The sequence below is a fragment of the Branchiostoma floridae genome, chromosome 6, assembly GCF_000003815.2.
Source record: "Branchiostoma floridae strain S238N-H82 chromosome 6, Bfl_VNyyK, whole genome shotgun sequence".
NCBI lineage: Eukaryota > Metazoa > Chordata > Leptocardii > Amphioxiformes > Branchiostomatidae > Branchiostoma > Branchiostoma floridae.
Genome location: NC_049984.1, coordinates 20,723,910 through 20,750,968, shown reverse-complemented (window position 1 = coordinate 20,750,968; position 27,059 = coordinate 20,723,910). Strand labels below are relative to the sequence as shown.

At 38.5% G+C, this 27,059-nt stretch overlaps 1 protein-coding gene across 1 annotated transcript in view; it reads left to right on the top strand.

Annotated features, from left to right (window-relative positions):
- The window catches only part of LOC118417978 (uncharacterized aarF domain-containing protein kinase 5-like), a 48,499-nt gene that overhangs the window by 9,818 nt on the left and 11,622 nt on the right, over nt 1-27,059 (top strand). Inside the window, 8 exon segments of the mRNA XM_035823766.1 lie at nt 476-537; nt 540-664; nt 13,791-13,904; nt 14,620-14,751; nt 17,816-17,899; nt 19,033-19,114; nt 20,229-20,307; nt 22,582-22,673. Of these exon segments, the coding sequence (XP_035679659.1) occupies nt 476-537; nt 540-664; nt 13,791-13,904; nt 14,620-14,751; nt 17,816-17,899; nt 19,033-19,114; nt 20,229-20,307; nt 22,582-22,673 (770 nt within the window).

The following is a 27,059-nucleotide window of genomic DNA, read 5'->3' as shown; positions in this document are numbered from 1 at the left end:
TTGAAAACAATGGAATTATACAATTTCCTCATTGATTGTGCAAATTAAGTCCTCATTTGCATAACATGTATGTCATTATGAACATCTTCTTTACTTAAGCTAACTGCATGCCTAAAATGATCCGTCAATCCTTTCTGCAGTTATCCTCTTTGGAATGTCTTGACAAAAATGCCCCTGCAGTTCCGAAATTAAATGTTAGGGGGCTGAAACCTGCCCCACTTTGTCATGACACTGCAAGCTATCTACCACCCAAATGTCAAGACCATATCATGTCCGGGACATTGAAAAAACTGCTATGATGAAATTATCTCATTAATCATGCAAAATTTGATGCTGGTGTGAATATGGTTAGTGGCGGTATTATGAGAGCAGACATTGTCTATTCTATAGAAATTTTAATTGCCAGGAGTATCTGTATCAAAGGAGAAACTGTTAGACAGTACTTAGAATGTTTGCACTTCTTATTGGGTTTTTTTTGTCTCCCGCCTTGGTGTTTGTAGGCCTTGGTACGGAGGTATAAGGAAGTGGATGCCCTGTTCTGGAGGACTTCAACACCACGCCGGACACCATGTTTGCTGAGTTTGATGATGAACCCATAGCAGCCGCCAGTCTGGCACAGGTGCACAGAGCTGTCACAGTGGATGGACAAGAAGTTGCTGTCAAGGTGGGTTCTCTTACATTGGGTCTTTAAATGTACAAGAATAATTGAATGTCACAGCTACTTTTTGGGCACATAAACATTTACTGATGAAATTAAAGACTAGGTCCAAGTCCAGAGGATTGGGTACAGCAAATGGACTAGTCTGATCCCGCTTATACTTACTTTTCTGATTGTTTTTTGGCAATACCTCAGGGGTTGGCCTAATATATACATTTATGTAGTATTTGTCCATTTGGCAAGAATTCCCCAAATTGTACATTCTGTATTTCTGGAATTTTTTTCCACATGCACGTAGTAGCATCATCTGTGTACATTGTATATGAGTGATTGCGATGATGTCATGGTGACGCAGTGGTAGGCAAAAAGCAGGTGTTTGGGGAAAAGATAGATTTTTTTAAATATTTTATAAATCACTTTTTTTATATTTATAAACAGCATAATTTTACAGAAAGAAAATTGTGGCAAACATACAGAAAATAAAGGCACATGCGTAACAACAAATAACTGAAACTTAAAATCCAAGGACTTATAGTATGATCTTAACATGCCTTGAGTACCCCTATCATTGTACAGGAAAATAATGGAAATTAACTAGATAGAACAATATGTAATTTACCCCACTTCCCAATGTGTTTCTGAATCTTATTTTGTCGTTGAGCAATAATGAATTCTAATTTCTGAAAATAGGAAACAAATGAAATAAAACCAGATAAATCAACATTTTTTTCCGATACCTAAATATATAGCATTTACCCAAGAGAATAATGAGATTTGACAAAACTGGGCATCGGTCACTTAGATCACCAAGGACAGTATTGAAAGCAGTCATATATAAATTTGTATTTGTCAAGTTAAAAAAAACAATCCTCCACTTCAGCCCAGAAATTAGCTACAATTCTACAATTCCAAAATAAGTGTATAATTGTTTCCTCCTCTCCCTGACACAGGCTACATAGAGGGGAGTCTATCAGGCCCCAGGTGTATAGTGTTTTATTTACTGTTAAGGATTTAAAAAGCATCTTAAACTGAAACATCCTTGTATAGGTATCAATTGAGAGCTTGTAAGGTAAGCTGTAAACTTGTCTCCATGGGATAGGAGTGTTAAAAAGTTCCTCCCAAGACAGCTGTATTCTATACGACGGTTCACAAACATTGTTATCGTTAATGAAGAAAAGGTTTTTTTCTAAGCCAAGTTGTGTCTCTACAAATAGGCATACAAACCTGTAAAATATGAGATGCTTTCTTTAATAACGATTTCCAGTGAGCTGGTATAGCAGAAATTAACTGATTGTATTGTAATTTTATACACACATCCCCAAATAGAAAGAAATCTACTTTCTAAATCCAATATATCATTAAGAAATCGAACTCCCCCAGTATCAAAAGCTGTGGAAAAGAATGGTTTTTGACCAATACATATACATGTATTCGAGTTCAAACAAAGAAGCTGTTGTTTGATCTCGTCCACACCCCCTGGGGGTCGGAGTTGGAAGCGCAGCCAAGATTGTATGACCTGTCTGAAAAAAGAAGTTATCGGGGGATTTTTACCCATAAAATTATCAAAATCACAGACAGAAAGTTGTGCAAAGGGGAACAAGGAAGTACGAAACAATGAAGAAGACATAAATAAAATCTTGGAACAGAACCATTCTCTGTTTAACTGTAGCTTAGGAATCCAAGAGGCTTTTAGGGTGAGATCGACAGACCGCAAGTTTCTTAGCTTAAGTCCCCCCTGTTCATACGCAATGTAAATAGTCTTTCTACTAACTCGCTCTGACCCACCTCCCCATAGAAATCGAAATATTTTCTTTTCATATTTAACGAAAAAATCAGGCGGTGGGGACGGAAGCGAGCCAAGTAAATATATAGATTGTGATACGATAAGTGTGTTTATTAAAAGTAACTTTACCCATAAGTGTTAAAGTCTTTGTCTTCCAAGGAAATAGAAGTTTATCGATCTTAGTGAATTTCCTATCAAAATTTATACTAATTATATCAGAAAGTTGTAAAGGAATATGAATTCCCAAAAGATTGATTGGGCCGTCTGTCCATTGAATTGGCAAAGGACAAGGGAGATAGAAATGTGTACCCTTTAAAGAACCTATACGTTTTATTTTACATTTATCGAAATTTGGAATTAAACCAGATAATAAAGAGAAATCTTTAAAAGTCTTTAACTAATGAGTAGAGGGAACCAAGTTTCGGGGCCAAAGGGAAATTAGAATCATCGGCATATTGAGAAATTTTTGACTCTATACCATACGTAGTTAAGCCTTCTATTTCAATATTATTTCTTATCTTAATAGCTAAAATTTCTACTCCTAAAATAAACAAATAAGGTGAAAGAGGACAGCCTTGGCGAGCTCCACGGGACAGGATGAAGGGGTGGGAAATATGTCCATAATTGATTACCTTACTACTAATATCTTTATATAAAACTCTTATCCAATTAATCAATCCCGCACCAAAGCCAAAGTATTCGAGTGTTTTAAAAATGAAATCAAGTCTAATTGTGTCAAGGGCTTTTTCAAAATCCGCAACAAAAATTAAACCAGGTAAGTCATTACGTTCATAATATTCTATAATTTCCCCAATCCAACGTATATTATCACTAATGCACCTCCCTTGTAAGAAACCAGTCTGATCATGTGATATTAGATTTAGGAATTAGGAATTATTTGCTTCATACGCAGGGCTATGCATTTGGAAAGAATACGCGAATCACAGTTCAACAATGTCAAGGGGCGCCAGTTTTTAATCTGAGACGGGTCTTTATCCTGTCCCGTGGAGTCTTGCTTTAGTAAAAGCAAGGACAACGTCCTTGGTAAAAGAGTAATAAGACCGGATTTTTGGGTGTCGGTTAAATGCCCCACTCGATAAGAAAAGTTAAAGGAGTCAAGCATGGGTTTCTTAAGATACTTAAAGAAAACTCAACAGGTAGGCCGTCTAATCCCGGTGCTTTTCCAGATGAAACTGACTCCATAGATTCTTTGAGTTCTTTCTCGGTAATTTCCCCTTCACATCTGTCTCGTTGATCAACAGATAAAGATACATGGGGTGGGTCGGGAAAAAAAGATTTAAAAGCATCGCTCTCTAAAGACATCGGAGATTCTTTTAAGGAATACAGGTCGGAAAAAAACTTAACTTGTTCGATATCTTGTAAGATATCTTGAGGGTCGGTTTTAACAAATCCTTCAGCCGTAACAAGTTTACTTTAAATATTTTTCCGCATGTTTCCTCTATTCATCAGGTTCAAAAAGAGTTTTGTGCATTTTTCCCCCTGTTCCATCCACTTGGCTCTCCCCCCTCTGATCATGTTACTGCATTTAGTTTGGTATAGCAATTCTAATTGCTGTTTCTTATTTTGTAATATTTGAAAGGTGTTAAAAAGTGTATCTAATTCTTTTTGCAGACTGTCGATCTCCCCAGAGAGAGAAAATACAGTATCTTTATTTTGTTAAGCTTTCCATGAAGAAAATTTGCTAATATGTCCGCGAACGGCACATTTAAAAGCTTCCCACACAACGTGTGGACTAGCTGAATTAACATTAAAATGGAAAAATCTGTTATAAATTCTGAGGTTTCCTTTATAAAAGTTTTATCGTATAACAAATCTGTATCTGTATCTATATAGCCGGTATAACTGCCATTCGGCGTAACACACCAGCTTCGCAGGCACGCGGTGCGGCAGCAGCTGGTTATATTACACCGAACGATCCGTCACACCTAACTTTTGCACATCTATCTGCAAGCGTTCTTTAAAACTATCCAGAGAAGATGCCCCTACTGTACTTGGTGATAACAAATTCCAATCTACCATAGTTCTGGGAAAATACGAATTTTTGAACACATCAATCCTAGCTTGGAAACTCTGGTACTTGAAGTCATGGCTGTTTCTTGTTCTTTTTTGAGCTGGTATTAGATACTTATCAGTCGGTACGTCCACCAGCTTATTTGTCATTTTGTACATCATGCAAAGTCTGGACGCTTTCCTTCCTGTTTTCATTTTGGTAACACTTATTAATAAGCATCCCTGTTGTAGTTGTTTGTACAGAATCGGGCAGCTTGGTTCTGTACCCTTTCAAGTTTATCTTTGTCTTTCTTTGTATACGGATCCCTTACTGTTGCAGCAATATTCTAGGTTAGGTCTTAGCCAATGACGTGATATTACAAGTGATTTTACCCGGGCTGGGCACGCCCACAAGTTACGATTGAATCACTCCCAATGTCTGTTTAGCCTTGGTTGTTATATTGTTAACATGGACACCCCACTTCAGCCCAGTTGTTAACGTAACACCTAGGTATGGGTGGCTTTTCGTGGTTGCTAATGTCTGACCACAAAACTGATAAGGGGACACATTTGGTGTGCGTTCGTTCGTTATGTGCATGATATAGCACTTATCAGGATTGAACTGCATAAGCCATTTCCTTTGCCATTCTTCCAGGGTGTTCAGATCTTTCTGAAGAACTTGTGAGTCGTTCTTTGCAGATACCTCTCCATATAGCAGACAATCATCGGCGAATAACCTCACACATGAATCGAGCTGGTCTGGCAAGTCGTTTATGTACAAGAGGAAGAGCAATGGTCCCAGAACAGTCCCTTGCGGAACTCCCGATGCTACTTTAACTGGAGCTGAGACCTTCCCTTGTACCACTACCGTTTGCTCTCTATTCGTCAGGAAAGCCTTTAACCAGTTTAATGTAGAACCTTGAATTCCATAGTACTCCAGTTTTGTTATGAGTCTGCTATGTGGTACTTTGTCGAAGGCTTTAGTGAAATCAAGTATTGCTAGATCCACCTGTCTTTTATTGTTCAGTGCCCCAGATCCTGGTTCAGCCTCCAATACCCGCGTCCGCGAGGCGTAGTAGAGGTGGTAACAGTGAGACCAATGAGAGAGTGGTCCGACCTAAAACTATCTTCTATACTAGCGTCACCTACAGCAGAAGTTAAGGAAAAGGAAGTTAAAAAATAATCTATTCTACTAGCCTGGTGCCTGGTGCCAGGTATAACGTGTAAATCTAAATTAGCTCATAAAGATTTGATACCTGGTCTGTTATTCAATTTATATACTGGTTACCGATTTTATTTCAGTCTACTACTATGTTTTTCCTTATGTTCTGTATAAACTCAGCTCTGTTTAGATTTATGAAACCTTTGTTTGGTGGTTTTGATTTATGTGATTATGATTTGATATCTGGCCTGTTATCCGATTTGTTTAATAGCAACCGATTATGTTCTTGACGCTCTTCTTGTTATAATATCCTATGTTCAATTATGATTTATATTATGTGTGTCTTATAAGCCCACGTGGGCTGGGCGTTCAAACGCATGACACGTTAATAAAATTCATTCATTCATTCATTCATTCATTCATTCATTCATTCATTCATATAATCATAACAGTTCTAGAACATACTCATCAATCAAACTCAGAGTCAGTCATATAATCATAAAAGTTCTAGAACATACTCATCAATCAAACTCAGAGTCAGTCATATAATCATAAAAGTTCTAGAACATACTCATCAATCAAACTCAGAGTCAGTCATATAATTACAAAAAGTCTGGAACAAGCTCATCAATCAAACTCAGAGTCAGTCATATAATCATAAAAGTTCTAGAACATACTCATCAATCAAACTCAGAGTCAGTCATATAATCATAAAAGTTCTAGAACATACTCATCAATCAAACTCAGAGTCAGTCATATAATCATAAAAGTTCTAGAACATACTCATCAATCAAACTCAGAGTCAGTCATATAATTACAAAAAGTCTGGAACATGCTCATCAATCAAACTCAGAGTCAGTCATATAATCACAAAAGTTCTAGAACATACTCATCAATCAAACTCAGAGTCAGTCATATAATCACAAAAGTTCTAGAACATACTCATCAATCAAACTCAGAGTCAGTCATATAATCACAAAAGTTCTAGAACATACTCATCAATCAAACTCAGAGTCAGTCATATAATCACAAAAAGTCTGGAACATACTCATCAATCAAACTCAGAGTCAGTCATATAATCATAAAAGTTCTAGAACATACTCATCAATCAAACTCAGAGTCAGTCATATAATCATAAAAGTTCTAGAACATACTCATCAATCAAACTCAAAATCAGTCATATAATCATAAAAGTTCTAGAACATACTCATCAATCAAACTCAGAGTCAGTCATATAATCACAAAAGTTCTAGAACATACTCATCAATCAAACTCAGAGTCAGTCATATAATCATAAAAGTTCTAGAACATACTCATCAATCAAACTCAGAGTCAGTCATATAATCACAAAAAGTCTGGAACATACTCATCAATCAAACTCAGAGTCAGCAGTCATATAATCATAAAAGTTCTGGAACATACTCATCAATCAAACTCAGAATCAGTCATATAATCATAAAGGTTCTGGAACAAACTCATCAATCAAACTCAGAGACAGTCATATAATCACAAAAGTTCTAGAACATACAGTCAAACCTGTATTAGCGGCCACCTTTGCATAACGGCCACCTGCCCATAGTGGCCACTTTTTGTCGGTCCCTTGGATTCGTAATGATTAAGAAATAGGCTTAGCGGCCACATGTCCAACGCGGCCACGGCCACACGATTTCCGGTCCCGCAGGTACAAAAACACTGCCGATTACGGCCACGCGGACCGCTGATCTATGTTTCGGCACGCGTTCGGCCATATACAGCTGCCGTATCGTCACCCTACGCCGGATTTAAAACCTCTTTGATTTATTTTCAAAACAAAACTTCGTAAACTGGCGCTACCCATACCCGCCGACAAGCGAGGTAATATAAGGTCAATAGACGACACCAATATTACAGAGGTAAATGGCGTTAAAGTTACGTTCTAATACACTATCGCTTAGGTTAATTTTCATCACAAAACTTTCTAAATGAATTGTTACAAAGACAAAATGATATGAACTTCAGACTATGGTGGATTTTATTCTTACATTTATTAAGAGATAAGTCTAAAATGACGAGACTTTTCTTGTGAGTACCACATTAGCATAATGGAGAATCTGACGTGTGAACGCGGGAGGGAACACACGGACGGCGAAGTATCAATGGATACAAGACGAAAGATCAAAGAAATATGACGATACCGGTCTCTTCAAACAATATCAACTGTAGAACATTTAAAACTTTTTATAGCTTTTGTTTTCTTAATACATATGGTGTAAAAATTATTGCAGTACATGTACAGTATTATGTGAATAAAGATCAGTGGGTACTAAAACCATGTGTAACTTATTGCTTGTGGTCAATTAATTAGCATATTCTCTATAGTGGCCACCTCTCTATAGTGGCCAATTTTGACCAGTCCCTTGAGTGGCCGCTATAGACAGGTTTGACTGTACTCATCAATCAAAATCTGAGTCAGTCATGTAATGACAAAAGTTCAGGAACAAGCTCATCAATCAAACTCAGAGTCAGTCATATAATCACAAAAGATCTAGAACATACTAGTATTCATCTATCAAACTCAGAGTCGACAGTCATATAATCACGAAAGTTCTGGAACAAACTCATCCATCCAACTCAAAGTAAGTCATATAAGCACGAATGTTCTGGAAACCAAATCATCAATCAAACTCAGAATCAGTCGTATAATCCAGTCATATAAATAAAGATACACATGTAGATTGTTAACCAGTAATTTGAACTGCTAATTTAGACATCAATTTTTTTATCTAATCCACTGACGTCCTAGTAGGTGACAGCCATCAAATACCCCGGATATAAACAACAACAGGGATCACTTGTATTCCTTGGGGACTTTGTTTTGAAGACGTTTTGTGATTCATTTATTTGGAACAAAAGGCCTTTGCTGCTATGTATTTAAATCATTTTAAGATACATATAATTTTGTCCTATCTGCTTCTTTCAGCTTCTTTTCTGTTTAATCCCCCTTTTGAAGTTTTGTTGCTTTATCAGCAACAAAAGGGGATTAAAAGCTGTAAGAAGCTGAAAGACCTTAAGAACTACATGTATATATGTAGGAACACTGTGTCAATGTGTAAATTACGTTTTTACATTTCACGTTTCTTGAGATAATATTTTGATTTTTATGAAATCCATTGGGTTGCTATTATAGGAGGTAGCAAAGGGGAGATAAGTTGCAAGCACTCATATAGTCAGGATTGTATTTAGCAACAACTGGAGTATATGATGGTTTGTATGCCTTTCTTTAATAGCCTTTTTGTGCGCTGAAATGTTTCGTATGAGGGTTTTCATTTATTTGTGTTTTATATCATGTGTGTTTGTGTGACTCTTGCTACTTTAGTCTATTCTGCTGTGATGTTCAATGATGTTTGATTTTCTTGGGTGACATGGCGCAAAGCCCAATACCTCCACGACCAAACAAACCAGGTTTCATGCTAGTTATTCTGTAGCCTGAGGGTTATCATGACGACATTTACCTGTGGGCACAGAGAAAAGGGCATGAATAAACTGTTTCTGTCATGCAGGGCTTGAAATACTAGTACACATGCATATGCAAGTTTGTACAATGTAAAATTGGTGTGCAAGTAATTTTAGACCTAACTTGCACCAGTGCAAGTAACTTAAGGTCTCATTCATATATTACTCCGAGTGGGCACCCTATGATAGATCCGAGCCAAAAAATAAATGCCTGCATGGACGTGTGTTTTTATCGGTGAGAATTTCCCTTTTAGCCAGTCAAACTGATCTCAAAAGTTAGATTGGTGAAAGCTTGTTTGTACATTACTGAAGAAAGTAGCAGGTAGAGTTTGGCAGCCGCGCGCAAGGTCGGAGGCACTGAGTGGTGCAGTTGCACACATACAGCGAAAGAGTGCCTTTTGCCGGGATAATAGTACTAATAGTTTGTAATTGCTATAAACAACAAAGGCATGGATTCTGGTCATTTGCAATTTTTTCCCATTATATCAACTGAATGTGCTCAACGTAGAAGAAAAAATCTGCTGACATTTCATGTAGCTTCATTATGAACTCGATCATGTAAAACACATATAATAACGATAGAAGTCTATGGGAAGAACAAAATCATGAATGAGACATTAAATCCACTGTTTAAAAGTTACCACCATTAGAAAAATTGATATCTAAATTAGCTCACACACACCAAAAATATCATCTGGCCTTGAAAGGTGAAAGAAATTTTTTGAATCAAAGAAAGTAAGCCTAAATTTGAATGTAACTTCATCTGTGACGGTAGTCAACATTTTTATTTTAAAAATCCTATATCCGTACACAAAATAAAGCGCTTAATCAACCAGCTTTCAAACATAACATACAGACAGATTTACCCTACAACTAAAACTTTGCCTAAGTTCTATGGTTTTCTGAAAATTCACCGCTTGGACCCATAGTAAGTAGTGTGAACTCTATCACTTACCAGAGCGGGAAATTTTGGGCTGAAATTCTCTCCCCGTTAGTCACACCACGTCAAAAATTCTCAGCACTTTGCCGAACTTCTCAAAGATAAACGGGTAGAGGCAGACGAAGAACTATTCTCTTTTCGACGTCACGACTTTGTTTCCCTCCATTCTGGTACCAAAAGCTCTTGACATTATTTTACAGAAGATCAAGGGTGATAGCACTAAGTTAGTAGAAGTCTGTCTGTGTTGTACTTACTTTGTATACATTGATGTTTTCTACCAACAAATTCACGGTTCTGCCATGGGATCTCCAGTCAGTCCCATTGTGTGCAATCTCTACTTGGAACACTTAGAACAGTTGGCCATTACCACTGCCCCCACCCTCCTATGTGGTGGTTTAAGTATGTGTATGGTTGAGTATTTACCTCCATTAAAAATGGAGGTATAGTATTGGGTGTGTCTGTGTGTGTGTGTGTGTGTGTCTGTCTGTCTGTCTGTGTGTGTGTGTGTTTGTGTTTCCGGATATTTGTGGACATCATAACTTGAAAACCTCTTGATGGACTACAATGATATTTGGCATGTGGGTAGGGGTTGGGAAAACAAACTTAAGGTCAAGGTCAATTTTGGGTCCCCTGGTGTGTGACCTTGGTACTGCATCAGAACTTCAATCTTTTTTATCTTTTTACCTGGACATGCTATGGTCTTGATTTCTTGGTGGCAGATAGCTTTTGACGTAAGGAAGAAGTGGTGTATGTTTGGCCCCCTAGCAGCTTGCTCTGGAACTGCATTAGCATTTTTGTCAAAATCTTCCAAGAAGCATAATGGAACATAGGAATGATGGATTTCCATGATATTTGGTATGCAGGTACCTGTGGCAGAGTTGTTCATAATGAAGTCATAATTATGCAAATTTGGACTTAATTTGCATACTTAATGAGGAAAATGTACATTTACAGTGTTTTCCAATATAGGACTCAAATACATGGTACATATCTAGTTTGTGGCAGGCGGAAGTTAAGCAGATACTAATTATGCAAATAAGTTTCTAATTTGCATAATTAATTTGAAAGTGTACTAATTCTTCTTAGTATGTGTAGTAAATGATTGGGCTGTCAACATTGTGACCTGTGTACATTAGTGAAAGGTGTACATAAGCAAGCCTAAATTATGCAAAAGTGAAAGTCATTTGCATAATCAGAATATTTCATGGAGGTATGAGGTCTCCAAACTCTTGTTTTGCTTGCTTTGGAAAGGCCATTCTGTGAGCTTTCCAGCAATATGTATATGGTTTTCCTAGTATACTCTTTACATAACAGCTGTAATAATAATGTACAAAAAGTACAAATTGACACATGTATTTGAAAGTCTGGAATTATACCTCGTATATGGTATACAAGAAAAAAATTTATGACGTGCTGAGAGGGTACTGGTCAGCAGCGTTCCCGCCAGGCATACGTCATTACGTCTTTGGACGCATTTTTTTCTGGAAAGACGCACTTGGCTCGGCCGAATGCGTCCAATACAAAAAAATATGAAAGAAAGGCTGACCTGTACCACCAGTGTACAAAATGTATTTGGAATCTTTAAAAAAATATGTCTTTACAATTTACACTTCAAATTGTTCACTTCCTGGTCATCCCAGTAGTCTGGGCACTGGGCGGAGCGCGGCACGTTTTACAACTAGCGGACCCATGTGCGACACACCCTGCCACGCGCCAGTCTGAGCTGTCCGTTGCGCGATGCAATGTTTATGAAGTCCCGTGAAATACATCTGACAGTCAGCATTCTTTAACACTTTTATATTCTGATGATGATATTCTGATATTAACATGATACTTACTTGTCCTCGTTTTCACGTATTTGTTAAAGATTTGTGGGTAATACTAGAAATATTGAACAAACTGTTCTGCGCAAGTGGTGCACATCTCAACTAAAGTTCTCACGCTGTGGGCAGTTGATTGGCAGTTGGTATCTTTGACGACAACATGCCGTCGGCGCCAAGCAGTCTAGATTGGCCACCAGGTCCAATCCAATCATCTGAATAACCAATCAGCGTAAGATAAATGTAATGTTATACTCTATCATTGGTCACCGGGAAAAAAGACAAAAATTACCGAGTATTAGCGCACGTGACGTTGTTTGGTGATATTGGTAGCCGCCCGTATCGTCTGGCAAGTTTCTTCCCTAGCTGCTAACAATTTACTATTAAAGTTTCCATATTTATCTAAGTTTTAAAAAAAAAGCTGTGCGGGAAATTGAAAACTATAACATCCATTGGCATAATACCGGTCGGTTTACTGCAATTTCTCAAGCAATGCTAATTTGGCAAATGATCAACGCATCATTTTCTCCAGTTACATGTTGCTGTTACAGCTTACCTTTGCCACTTCTTCTGTGTAAATTATTTTGTCTCTCTGGTCCTGCTAAAAACATAATATCGTAATTGGAACACACCGCGGAATTGCACGGAGAACGGGCGCGGGGTTGGAAGGGGGTGCACTATACTGGCCAAACGAAACACGGCACAATTAACTGCCGCTATGTACCTTTATGCATCCTCTGTTGTTCCTTTCTTTCCTGTTAGTAGTTGCACAAAACAAAAATCTGCATGAGCATACAAAAAGTCATGAGAAAATGGGCGTATACTGACAAGAATTTTCATTTAATTTTGGTCCGTCACAACCGCTATGACGTAAAACTTTACTGCTGGCCGTAGCATTAAAAATGGCGGGAAAATGGCGGCGTACGTTCAATTTGACCCATTCAGCCGTAGATCCGGGCGATAATGCAACGGTTCCTCACCCTTTTACACAAGTTGTAGGTCACCAAAAGAAATTCAAGATTGCTGTTGAATCATGCTCGTCTTGTGCCGTGAGCACATGTGATTATTATCTACAAATCTGGCGATGAACGTGACAGTGTGTTTGTCCCACGACGAGCTCGCCTGCCCCGAAAATGACCTGAAAACTTTTGGCCTTGTTGTCTTCGAATGCATTGTTATCGATGCTTTGTAAATTATGTATTGGACACCTAGATGTCTGAAGTGTGCATACCTCAGAAATAACTATTGTTGCATGTGTAGATCTCTTTAAGTTCCACTATTTTTAATCGACCAGTATAAGGCTTATGCCCGGTATTATGCCAATGCATGTTACACTTTATTTCTCATTTACAAAATTTCTTTTGTTTCAAAAAGGCAAAATTTGCAGCAGAAAAGGGGCCGCAATATATGTTGTCAAGCGTCGATCGAGTTGAGTGTGCACTGGCATTGGCCTTCCTGGCACATGGCGCGGCACGCCCCCCTCCCCAGTCGCAGCACCAAGCACGTTGGGATGTCTTTTCTGGCTACTCCAACATAGTAACATAGTATGCTTTTTCCAAGGGTTATAGATATTATAGGGTTCCAACTTGAAGGATTATGCACATGAATCTTATGCATAATTATGCATAACCATTGGAAACTTCTGCATGATTATTTATAACCCTCAAACTATAATCATACATAATTATTCATAAGTCATGTGCAGTTATGTCAATTTAGAAAAATCCCCAGGGGGTTGTTATTGGCTTGTAGGTATTTTTTACTTACAGCTTACGATATCAGCCCATCTAGGGATACTGTTGCTGAGATATGGGAGGTCACTTCAGAATAAAACTGGAATTCACAAATCAAATTGAAGGGTGTTTAATCTACATGTACAATGTATATGGCACTTTTTAACATGCTTCCTTTTACTTTAATACAAGGTACAGTATATTGACTTACGAGACCGGTTTGATGGAGACATCCACACGCTTGAGATTCTGCTGGACATCATAGGATGGATTCACCCGAGCTTTGGATTCAAATGGGTGTTACAGGTAAGGTTGTTTTAAAGTCCTAGTCTCATAGGCTCAAAAGTTGTTTTTAAGGCTGTGTAACTATGTACATATTTCCAAATTTAACATAGTTTCATCAGGTTGGTGGACTTATAATTAGAGAATTATTTTACACAACCAGTTTCTACTCACTTTTGATTACGTTTCGATGTCTCTCAGACACTATCCTCAGAGCTTCTGACTGGAGTTCTGCTTCTTGCCACTATGTACAATGTAGTTGATGTATAGGTGGTTTAATGCAGTAGGAACACTATCCCAAACGTGACTTATGCCCACTTTACATTACGCTTTTCGCAACAGCGGCAAAATTTTCTGCTGTTGGGATGCCGCTGTCGTAACGTCTTTAGACACACCACCTGGCACGCCCGGAAATCTGGCAGGACACCCGCGGTGGAAGTAGATCTTTGTGAAAGTCTTATTAATTACTGCATAAAGATTGCAGTTTTTTGTGACAGGACTGTTATATTGAACAAACTTTCATTTTTTTCTTTGTGTACCGCTTCCAAGTGAATGAAAATTGAAATACATGACTTGCATAAGAAATGCAAATCCCTAACTATGATGTTGTTTCGATGACACTTCCGGTAACTATAATGAATTTAGTAGTAAATACATGTAGTATCACAAGTAAATACTCTTGACTTCTCATTTTTTTTACATCAATGACTTATAATTGTTGTTCTATTGACATGTACAGGACTTGAAAGGAACCCTCGCTGAGGAGTTAGACTTTGAGTTGGAGGGGGAGAATTCTGAACACTGTGCCACGGATCTGAATTATCTACCCTATATCTACATTCCTAAAGTCATCTGGGAACATACCTCTAAGGTTAGTCAGTCAATGGGGATGTGCAGAAACTATAAGGTTTGTTTGTTTATTCTTATTTATCCAGTGGTACATGTCGCCTGGCCGGCGTTTTTCAAAGATCCCTAGCCTGGGGGAACCCCATATATAACAGTTCAGTGAATAAATGATAACAATATGAAATCAAATAAATGGTGACACAGCAAGAATCGGCAAATAATAGCACAATTCAACGACGACAAAATAAGGCAAATCAATTGTACTAGTATGTTAATCCTAATATACTAGTAACTCGAAATCATAAATGAAATTGAATATAGAAGAAGAAGAACTTAATTGCACGACAATTGTATATGATACAATGTATGGCAACAACTATTACACAAAGTACAAAACAAAGGTATAGGATAAAGCTTAGCAACCTAGTTAACATAACAATAAGGGCTAACATAATTCTTTAGTATACTAGTAGTATTACAATGGAGTAGGCTAATCATTAGTTACTGTTACTATTCTTTCTTATAGCAGAGCAGTCCTTGATATATTTGCCTTTTTTTGCATTATGGGAGTTCTGACATTTAAAGATATATACAAATCTGTTTGTGGTATCAAGTTTCTTGAAATCTGTTGCACTCGATTCGAGAAATATAGATAATTAATTACGTAAACTAGCGTATCTAGAACATTCCATTATAAAGTGAAATTCATCTTCAATACGTTTTGGAAGTTTTGGCTATGCTCTTGAAGTTAACTGAGGGTTGAAGAACACAAAGTAGACAAAGAACCGTGTTATGACTCAAGTCTACCAACTTTCAGGATGGGATCCATAACAAGTACCTTCACTATCAACACCAATACTACAGGTGGTAAGGAAAAAGCCAAAGAAGAGATACTTGCTTTACCTTACCTTTACCTAGTCCCATCCTCATGCCTGAGGGTCAGGGACTATGGTAGCATCCAGTATCAGCCTGCTCCACTCCCTTCGGTCTCTACAAGAAATCACAAGTAATGGAAGACCGATGACTGTTATCTTTACTGACGGTTCAGCCCTGGGAAAACCAGGGAGAACTGGAAGGCATACACCTTGCAGTGGATACAATAAGCAGAAAACAATCTACCATGAAACAAGTGCTCTTACGCTGTGATTGTAAGGCTGCAATAGAGAATATCACTGTAGTGCAACAAGTAGAAGCATACAACAACACAATTCATGCCATCAGAAGCAAATTAAAAGCTTTGAAACTTAAAGGCTTTGACATTCAGCTGACTTGAGTTCCAGGACACATGTTGTATGGGGATCGCTGGTAATGAAATTGCTGATACAGAAGCTAAACGTGCAGCAAAAGAGACTGAAATATGCCAAAATAACACTTCGTGGACCAGAGACCAAGCCATGAAACAAATAGAAGCTCTAGCATATGAGCACTGGAACAGAAGAACAAAGCTCAACATGAAAAGCGAATATATGCAGAACATTGCCACAAACATGAAATGAAAAGGCTTGACGCTAGGTTGCAGGAGCACATGTAGGTCACCATTAATCAGCTAGTGAGTGGCCATACCTATCTCAACGCTTACCAAAAATGGAGAAACCCCAAAGTTTCACCTGATTGTACTACCTGCGGCACACCTGAAACCACCAATCACTACTTGTTTAACTGTGCACGTTACGAGATTGCAAGACAATACTTGCTGCAAGAAGCTGAAAATGCATACGAGACTTATAACATACCAGGAAAGCTGAGATCTATTGACATTACAACACTGCCGGGTTTGAGGGAAGACCTGTCTTCAAAAATTAACTCACTGATGTACAATGCATTCTCCCGATACATTGAGAAGACAAAGCTTTTTAACGGACTCTGAGCAGGTTACTATCTTGTACCCCCCCCATCTAAGTTAATTTTCCTTTACGTCACATGAGCAGATGACGCTATTCAGCTGACATTTTTTACTGATTATCCGACTCGACGTTGCGTTCTTGCACCAAGAGACAATTTACCTAGAGACTTTTCATCAAAAACTACTGTACCAAGAGACGCTCAGCACCAAGAGTTCACGTCTAGCGAAATATTAGACGTTAAACAAGGACATCAACAACAACAACAACAATGACTATGTGAACAATACTTGTGGTGTCACTACTTATTGCCCAGCGACAATGGCGAAAATTCACGGCAAACATCCAGAAACCTTTAGGATGTGCTGTTACGTTTGTTAATCAGGGCTCGAAATACTTTTTTCTGCATACCTGCACTGGTTCAGGTAACATTTAAAATTACCTGCACCTGACAAATTTTACCTGCACCACTCTGAATTTAGGAAGTATGGATCATACTAAAATTGTTCAGGAATCATTGCTATTTTTTTTTCTTTTATAGTTTATAGTTGGTAACAGCCAATGCAGCTAATAACAATCCTACATCATAGGACATTTATGTATAAAATCCAGTACATAGACAAGTGCAGGTGAGGTGCAGGTAGACACCAGAAATACCTGCACACCTCCAATTGTACCTGCACTAACCTGCATATGCAGGTCGTATTTCGAGCCCTGTTAATCAATGATTTAAATTGTACCTGCACTAACCTGCATATGCAGGTGGTATTTCGAGCCCTGTTAATCAATGATTTAAATCAAGGTATTTCTAAGCCTATAACTTAGTATAAGTATTAGGTCAATCATTGACACTTGACATTTCTAAATGGATTACGGTGGGTGCAGTGGGCCTGCCCATGATCAGGCGAACAGACTGATGTATTAGGATTATCAGCATCTGTTATCACGGTCAAGTATGACGGCACTCATCTCAACTCACAGGAAAGTTTTTGAACAGTACAGGTTTTATACCTGTGATTGTGAAAGTGAATTTTTAAAAAAATCTAGATAAGTTACGTTTCAGTTGTGACAATCAAGTCAGATTACAGAATCTGATGGGGTGGGCGGGAATCAACCTGGGGGGAATCGTCTTCAATCCCAGTTGGGAAACGTCCTAGATGAAGTCTAAAAACTTTGTACAAGTTAACAAAAATTATTTATATTTTATAAGCCTTACTAATGTATGCCATGTTGATACCTTTCTTGCAGAGAGTGCTGACAGCTGAGTATGTTGAGGGGTGTAAAGTCACAGATGTGGAGGGGATCAGGAAGATGGGCCTTTCTCTGGCAGATGTAAGTGACGGCACACATAGAAATCAAGTATAGAAATACCAGTTTATTTTTAGAAAATGTATTGTCGCCAAGTCACGTATTTTCTGTGATTAACTACCTATCACTAATCAACTCTGTAGCCAATTTAGGACAGATTTTGGACCACACTAGCCAAGCTAAAAAGTTACATGGAGAGTGTGGCATTTCATTTGTAAATGAGCACTACTCTTTGGGAATCATACCATGGCCCAAATAGTCATTTGTGGTTAGCTCTTCTGAAATGGGCTCACTTTTCAATTCTGACTGGTTCACATTCACTAAGTTAAACTCTACTGCACCACTAGCAGGGGTGCCTAAGGGTCTGCCTAAACACCTCAAACTAGTAGATCAAACAACCTCAAATGGCTCTAATATGCAGTGTACATTGGCCAATAACGGTGTGTGGCACTCTGGATACATTGTTTATGCATTTATTAATTTTAAAAAACGCAGCATGTCCTAAGCATTTACCATTTCACCGTGGCGGGTGGTCAACCTGTATAACAGGGGAAGGGGGCATTCTTTCCCCTTTTAGAAGGGTTTTAGACAACTCCGAACGTACAAAATGTGTAGTATTGATAAAATAACCAAGCGTTTCGTATTGATGTATGAAATATGAGGCTGTTTTCTGCTTTCAAATGTTCGTCATTTACTCGATTGGTGCCATTTTGTATCGAATTTGCCACAAGGAGGGGGGTGTTTCAGACATTTCACAAACACTATAAAGGGCAAACGTCAGCTTTTTCAGAGCGCTTGTTTTAATGTGAATGGGGTCATAGACTCATTTGGGACAGCATTCTGAAGAAGTACAAATGTAGTTGGAAAATGTTACTTTGTTGTATATGTTGCTCTCCCTTACCTTTTGGACTGCATTGTAAATCTTCCCATAAAGCAATCTCTGCACAACACATACAATGTATGTTATACAGTACTTAATGTTTGTGACTGTATCTGTTAACATGTAAGCAGCAACAACTAGTGTTGCAGCACACCATACACCAGTCAAAATTGCCCTGAGGAATGGGACAGACGTTCATTAAAACATTGGTGTGAATAAAGCTATGTTTGTGTAACATCAGTTCCATAGTTTCATTTGGTGTCATGTTATTCTACAGGTTGATGAAAAGTTGATCACAGCCTTCTCTGAACAGCTATTCAGCTCTGGATTTGTTCATGCTGACCCTCACCCAGGAAATGGTATGAACATCAGTGTCATTCCCAATAGCTCCACTTTCCTCCTGAGAGGTTGCATCTAATTACTAGGAAGGCCTACAGTTGCTCAGCAGCAGATTTTGCTCCATCTCCCCTCATGCAAAAATGGACCATTATAAAAGTGTATTTTAAAACAGTCACCCCATGCAAGAATGGGCTCTTCAGGTGACAACTCACCTTTAAAGGACCCATTCAAAAACACCTTTTTCTTTCTTTACTCTGCCTCCCTGTCAGAATGATGGAAGAATCCTTCTGGTCAGAGTTCTTACTGAGCCAGACTAAGGCATTCTCCATCGCCTCACAGGAGCTCGATCTTCCATATCTGCCAGTACAACATTTGAAGACGTTACCATCTTTCCAAAGAATGGCCATTGTGCTAGCACAGATCGATAAATCATACCAGTAGTGGCAATACAAGGGATGACCAACAAGCACGATTAACTGCGTGCTCTGTGTTTTGAAATGCGGGAAATTGTATTTTTGAAGCATTGAAAAATACAGAATTTTCATGGATGCATGTCTGAACAAGTTCTGATCGTGATGCTCACAATACATCACAAATGCTGAATACCCTGCGGGATTTTTGTACTTTCATCTTTTAAGGTTTACTTCAATCAACTTGTCCTCAAATTGACGTCATACAATCTATTAACCATCATCAGGTCAAATTGTTTTCCAAGGTAGATTTATCCATCGCACATATATCGTACTCGACAAACTCGTACTCGACAAAAACCCAGGGTGCACTCGAGACTTGTTGTGAATATGACCATGCCTGATTCACATTTTGGTCGGCCCACGATGACAAAAGTTTGAAGATCAGGCTATAGAAACTGCACAGCAGGAACTGCAGGAGGCAGCCGTTTTTAAAAATTGATCAGAAATACGCTTGGCAAACTGGTAAACGTCGGAAATGTGTTAAGCATGTGATCTACGCACACACACACACACACACTCACACACACTCACACACACTCACACATATATATATAAAGACTATGTATATATATGCAGGTGTGACCGCACGCTAACTTAAAGATTGACTCCATGATTGTGTGAAATGATGATTCCCAGTATCCCTACTGCACTATATTTTCAGTTCTTGTAAGAAGAGGCTCAGATGACAAAGCCCAGCTAGTTCTGTTGGACCATGGATTGTACCAGAACCTAGAAAAAAAGTAAGTTTTTTAGTACAAAACTTAACTTTCTTCCAACACAACAGTACACACGGATCAAATTTTCAGCGACCACTTTCGCCTTATTCAGGATCAATACTGATGACCAATCACTTCAGAACGAAGAGAGAACTCGCGAAAAGTTACAGAGACGTGATCTTTTTAAAACATGATCTTCGGGATACGTGTCGATCAAACGTGCCAGGAAGGTTATAACGGCCACCATCTCTGTTCAGTGATGGCTAGAGTGCCCTGATATACATGTACATTAATTTTGTATATGGCCTCCCTTATATCTATTCCTAAGTACTGTCCTGTTCATTGTCCAGTATTCTGACCTTGTCCAGTGAGACCATATGGCCCGGTGATTCAATGTGGATGTTCAATGAGACTTCCAATGACAGCGAGCTGGGGCATTTATGTTCAAGGAATCTGGTTCTTAGTGAGTGTTCTGTCTCTCCAATGTAGGGAGACTACTTTGTAAGAGGTATACTATAAAGGAGGCCATATACATCAGGGCACTCCAGCCAAGTGTCAGTAATTCTCGCAAGTTTACGTTCTGAAGTGATTGGTCATCAGTATTGATCCTGAAGAAGCCAATAGTACTAGTGGTCATTGAAAATTTGTACTATGATTGCTACCAACACAGTGAGTGACAGATGAGCTTCTATAGTAAGTAATGTTTTTGATGTTATTTGATTAATATGAAACTATTTTAGACAGTACTCCACACATCATGTGTAAATTGGATGTCATTATACTACCGGTATGTCATGTAATGTAGTTTATGTCATACCTAGACAGCTATAACGTTTGATACAGATGTTCCAGTTGTATTCTATACAATATAGTAGGGCATCATGTCATTCAACCAGACAGACCCCTCTTCTTCCCTGCTGGTTCTCTTCCATTGCGTCTTCACTGTACTTCAGACCTAGACGGACAAAAATCCTCGGTGGAAGCTACAGGCGGCTTGGGGACACCGTCCACGGCCGTAAAAGCCACACACTGCTTGTTTTGCTATTGTTATGATTGTTGACAACAATGCGTATCGGCACCCTTTCGCATACGATAATCTCATTAAAACCCATTCAGCCTCCTTCTAACTTTTGGAATAGTGCATGCTACGAACTTTGATTGAAATCTTGACAACTTCAAAACCTTACTTGTACAAACCTAACTTGTACTAAATAGTTAGATTTTTCTCACGAACTAGGAAGGATGTCCCTTACCACCAGTAAATGTAATTGTTCAGTTCAAGTCCGGTTTAACAGTTTGTTTCCGCCATATTTCGAGTGTTGTTTACTTTCTGAATTTGTGCCTTTTTGTAGATTTTGCGGCCTAATAGCTCATATCACAAGGAAAGCAAAGTGATACTTGTTGTTTTTACATCCAACATTTCTATGAACGAATTTAATCTTCCGCCGCGTAGCCCGCGCTGCCGACAGCACTGATCGGGGCTGCTGGGATTCCCCATGCATATGGCCAGCATGTTTCTGATCACTGTGTTTGGCTTCATGAATACGACGTTTATAGATTTAAAAATTTGTTCATATGAAAATTGTATATTTACAACGCGTCAGCATGGCGTCTTATTTTATCTCAATGGTAACAGTTACTACTTTGTAGTGGGGAAAATTAATTTTCGCGGTTTTCGCGACAATTGGAATTGGCTGACGGAAAAAAAATTGCAATTAGTAATCAATCTTCTGACACATTTAGGTTTCCTCATCGATTGGAAAATTTTCGACTGATCCCAACCCAGCATGCAGTTACACTGTAACCTTCCGGTGGATGGAAGTAAAAGTCTTCTTTATGTCTTTCTCTTATTTGCTGAACTGTGATTGGTTAAGCCACCTAGGGCATCTTACCTGGTCAGAGCACTATGCACCTGGCCTATGAAAGCGAGGACATGCTGTACCATGCTCATTAGAGCCCATAACACTGAGGAAGCCACATGTCACAGTGAAACATGTTTGTTGTGTACTGGTTTGAATTAAGTTCCTATACAGGGAACATGCAGCTCTAGCGTGTGTTCTGAAGGTGTGGCGTAAGTGTAAATGGTTGGCTGGAGGTTGTCCTTCCCCACATACTCTTGTGTCTTGATGCATTTTTTTCTTATTTTGAAAAGTGCAGGCTTTAATATGAAGAAAATACCCCATCAATCAGGACTGTGCAGACTTTTTATGTCCATGGCTGTCAGAATTTTGCAGGTTGTTTGTTATAGCGCTACACGTAAGTTCTCATTCCACTAACTGTTGAAATGTTTGCATGCAGCACACGGCTGTCGCTGTGCAGGCTGTGGAAGGCTGTTGTTCTCAAGGACAAGGAGAAGATGAAGTGGTTTTCCCACCACCTAGGGGTGAAAGGTTAGAACTTTCATGTCTGTCTTAGTGTGTACTCCAAACTCCATACAACGGTACATAAGAAATAGTGGCATTTCATTGCTTTCTTTGTTTTCTACTCTTTTTTACTCATATTAAACTGTCCAGACTCCTAACATTGCAAGGACATAAGATTTTAGGGGCTTATTTTAAGGGGTACACCTCAGTTTATTTCGATTCTCAAGTCAAGACTGCACACCCTCAAGGCTGGCACCATCTTTTCATTGAAAAATTTTGATTCTTAAAAGTAAAACAACTCAGTCTGTATATGGGAAGGAAGGATATCCCTTAAGTTGCAAGAACAACCAAGTTTCATTTTTTTCAATCTCTCAGCGTCACTTTAGGGAAGCTAACAACAACTCGAGCCAACAGATTGCGACAAGTACTTTTTAATGTTATCACTTTCAATCACTTACAATGGGAACAAGATGGTGGCCAGGCACACGAGGTGTTGTAACCTCTGACCTTGAAGGTACCTACATAATGTATTGCATAATAATAATAACTATCAAGTCGTTAGCCTGACTTAAATCGCACCCCTAGCGGCTGGCCCTACAATTGTCACCGCCCAAGGAGGGGTGGGGGTCATTAACCCCAGCCAGCGAGAGATTGTGTAAACACAGGCTAATCAAGTCATATGGTGGTGTGATTCCGTTTTGTCCTTTCATTTTCTTTTTCACTCAAGACAGCCACATAGGCAGGTGGCCACTATAGAGAAAATGTTGATCAATTGACCACGAACAATAAGTTACACAATGTCATGATTTCAGTACCCACTGTTCTTTGTCACTAAGAAGAAGCTCCATCTTAAGATTGGAATTCCGTTTTTCCCATTTTGAAATGTGCTAATATTTTCAATATAAAAGCACTTGGTGCAAAGTCTTTACATATGATTGACAAGTATGATGTACAGTTGTGAAATATGATAATAACTTTCATGAATATTCATTTTGAAAATTTTCTTCCTGCAGGAATTCCTGCAGGAATTCCTGCAGGAAGCGTTTTTCCTGCAGGAATTCCTGCAGGAAAACCATTTTCCTGCAGGAATGCTGCAGGTATTCCTGCAGGAATTCCTGCAGGAGAAAGGTAAATTCCTGCAGGAAGAATGTTTCCTGCAGGAATTTCTGCAGGAATGGCCTTGACAATGACAGGAAGCGTTCTTTATGCATTTAATTTTGTTTTGAAACTGTTAAACAATGCATTAGATTTCATTAGATGTTTCAGACTTGACTTTAACTATGTATATAAAACAGATATATAATGGAGGCATTTTTTATTGTTTTGTTTTCCTAGTTTTATTGACTGTTGCTGGAGATGCCTGGCATTAGAAATAACTGACCTATGAATGAACTTCACTTCAAGAAAATGCATTTCCTTCAGTGGCTACTCATATTTTTCAGAGGTACAGAAGCTTGGGCATGGTTACTTCTTTCATTTTTTTCTTTAATTCTTTAACATCACCACTTAGGGTTTATTAGTATCTAAGCCAATTTGGCTCTGGTATCTAAGCCACTGGCGGCTTTATCTCATGATGCACCCCTCAGGGTAAAACATTGATCCTTTATTAGCATATAGCCAGGTGGCATTCACCAGTCATATTTTATGTTGGTTATGACACTGTAACACAATATTAGAAGTGTCCCGAGCCGGGTGTGTGGACACCTACAAATTCATTAAACACTGGTGCTAAATGAATCTTATTTATTAGGTTTTTGATACCTACTGGACAGCTGTGTTTAATGAAGTTCTAAGTGCCCAATAGAAAATAATAATCAACCGTCACCAGATCAGATCAGATCACAGAACATTGATCAATCAGAACAACACCCTGTCCTCATCTGGAACTCTTTACATGCTCTAAAATCCTTGAGATTGGGACAAAGGCCTTTTTATCACAAGAGTGTGATATTATCACCTCCCCTCCCCTTTCTCACCTATCTTTAGAGAAGTCATTATATAATCTCCTTTGCACCTACATGAAGGTGTTTAAAGCCAGCAACAACAATGCGTGTATTGATTTATAATGACAGGTAATTAGAGACTGAAGTGAATGGTAGCTGCCTTATTCAGTGCCTCCACTGGTGTATAGAACAGGTCAGTATTTAACACTGCATAGAAGACTAAAGTTTACCCATGGCAAAGAGGTTTAACTACCTTGTAGATCACCAAGGAGTTTAGAATTCTCTGATCTCACTGACCTAACCTAGGTTTTACAGCAACCTTGGAATAGATATAATTTTTAGTCTTTACTATTTGCCTTTCAATTGGTAATCTTTTACTCTTGTCTTGGCTACCTTAGGTCTCTTGTTTAAGCAAGGAGCTTTTATCTTGGTTTCAGACAAAAAGTTCCTGATGATGGGTTTGAAGGCTGATACTGATAGCCAGAATAAAGCTAACATTCCAGAATGGCTATCAGTATCACATCAAAATATATACCACAGGCCTTCTACTCTTCAAAATAAACCAGGAAAGTTTGCCAACACAGAGGGTATTGATATGTAAAATTTGGGGTCCTGGAGTATCTTGCAAATACAAGCAATTTTTGTACTTTAGAGCCAGGCGTTGAAAAGCAGAAAGGCCCACAAAATAACAACAAACTTTTTGATAACCAAACTTATTGATAACCTGGGCTTTATCTGGTCCAAAGAACCATTATCTTTTTGACTATTAATAAACTTGAAGCCCGCTATGAAGCTGTTACCAGTATGATTCATTATGAGCCAGAAGGCCGACATAACCGCATTCCTCTGGAACAAAGAATTTGCCAATACTGTAACTTGAATAAGATAGAGGATGAGTGTCACTTTATTGTTGACTGTACTTTATACAACAACAAAAGAAACGTCCTCTTTGAAAATATACAAGATATGTTCCCTATTTCCAATACTTGAATACCACGGAAAAAAATTCATATTTCTCATGCAATTAGATCAACCATACATTATTGATTCCATCTGTACTTATATTTATAACTGTTTTAAGAGGTGAGAAGAAGTTGAACTTGTAAATACTGGAATTTATTAGTATTTGTAGAGGTGATAAGATACCTTTTTTTTATCAAAATTGTACATTGTCACTAGCGCTACAACCTGTACTTAGCTTGTTTGAGCACAAATGTACAATCAAGGTCATTGATTCATTATATAGAAACATCAGGCAAAAGTTTGTTCCAGAGATTATTTGTAGTTTCCAAATCCTATTACATGGGCCTGTATATAAGGCACTCACTTTCCTCTTTTTGGTAATTATGCACATTGTTATGTAGGTTCAAAGGAGGTCAGTTATTGTTAAGGCATGCTTCCCAATTAGCAAGTTGAATTAGCAAGTCCCACAGGGACTGTCCCAAAGCACTGGATGGAAAGATTCAGAACACCTCCCTGAGATCAAGGAGGTTGCTTCTTGCTGAGATATTTCTATACTGAACTGCTTTTGAGCCAGATTAGAACTAGAAGAACTTCAAAATTGCAGAAACCTGAAAATTCACTTCTGGGATAGATTACAGGATTCGAATGGTTAAACCAGATCGGCAAATTAAGGAGTAATAAAAGCTCCTTGATCTCACCAACTTGATCTGGCCCTCTTTCAACCTCCTTGATCTGGCTCAACACTTTTGTTTTGAACTGCCAACTAATGGAAATCTTAGAATTCAGAAAAATGGTAAATTAGGTAGTGCTCTGCATTGCACTTTAGCCAACCTCTCACTTTACATATATAATATATATACCCAAGGAGGTTAAAGAAAGACTTTTTAACCTCCTTGATCCAGGTATGTGACGTCATACTTTGTGGCGTCACCCAGGAAAATAAAAGTTTTTGATAATAATCTTATATTTAGGCCATGTTTCTGAATCAAAAATGTTTTTGAAACAGGATGTGTTTGAAGGCACTTGAAAGGCCATGAAAGAATGTAGCTTCTTACGGTTGCATAAGATAGTATTGTCAGCCTGCAAGATCCGCTTGGAGATTCTGATCATGATAGACAAAGAAGCACAGTGCAAATGACACAGTAGGGTTCGGAGGACACCAACTGACTAGTCTAATTAGTCTGTTCTGTCAACTTTTAGCTTGAGTGGTAAATGTGTTGGGTTCATGAGCTGGCGGGCCCAGGTTAAAATCCTGGGAGCCAGGCACAAATTTTTCTCTTGTGTTTCAGAAGTGTAAGGTTGTGAAGGACGTTGCACTTCTGTGAGGGCCTGCATGCCTTTTTCCGTTAAGGTTCCGGTTCGGAATTTCAATTGTCCAGATATCCAAATAGTCCCTAAGAATAAGACGCAAATCAGAGGTTTCTCTATAGATTTGGCTCTCGATTTTCCGGCTATCGCTTATAGCATGTATAATCCTTTATACACCTCCATATGCTTTGACTGTGTT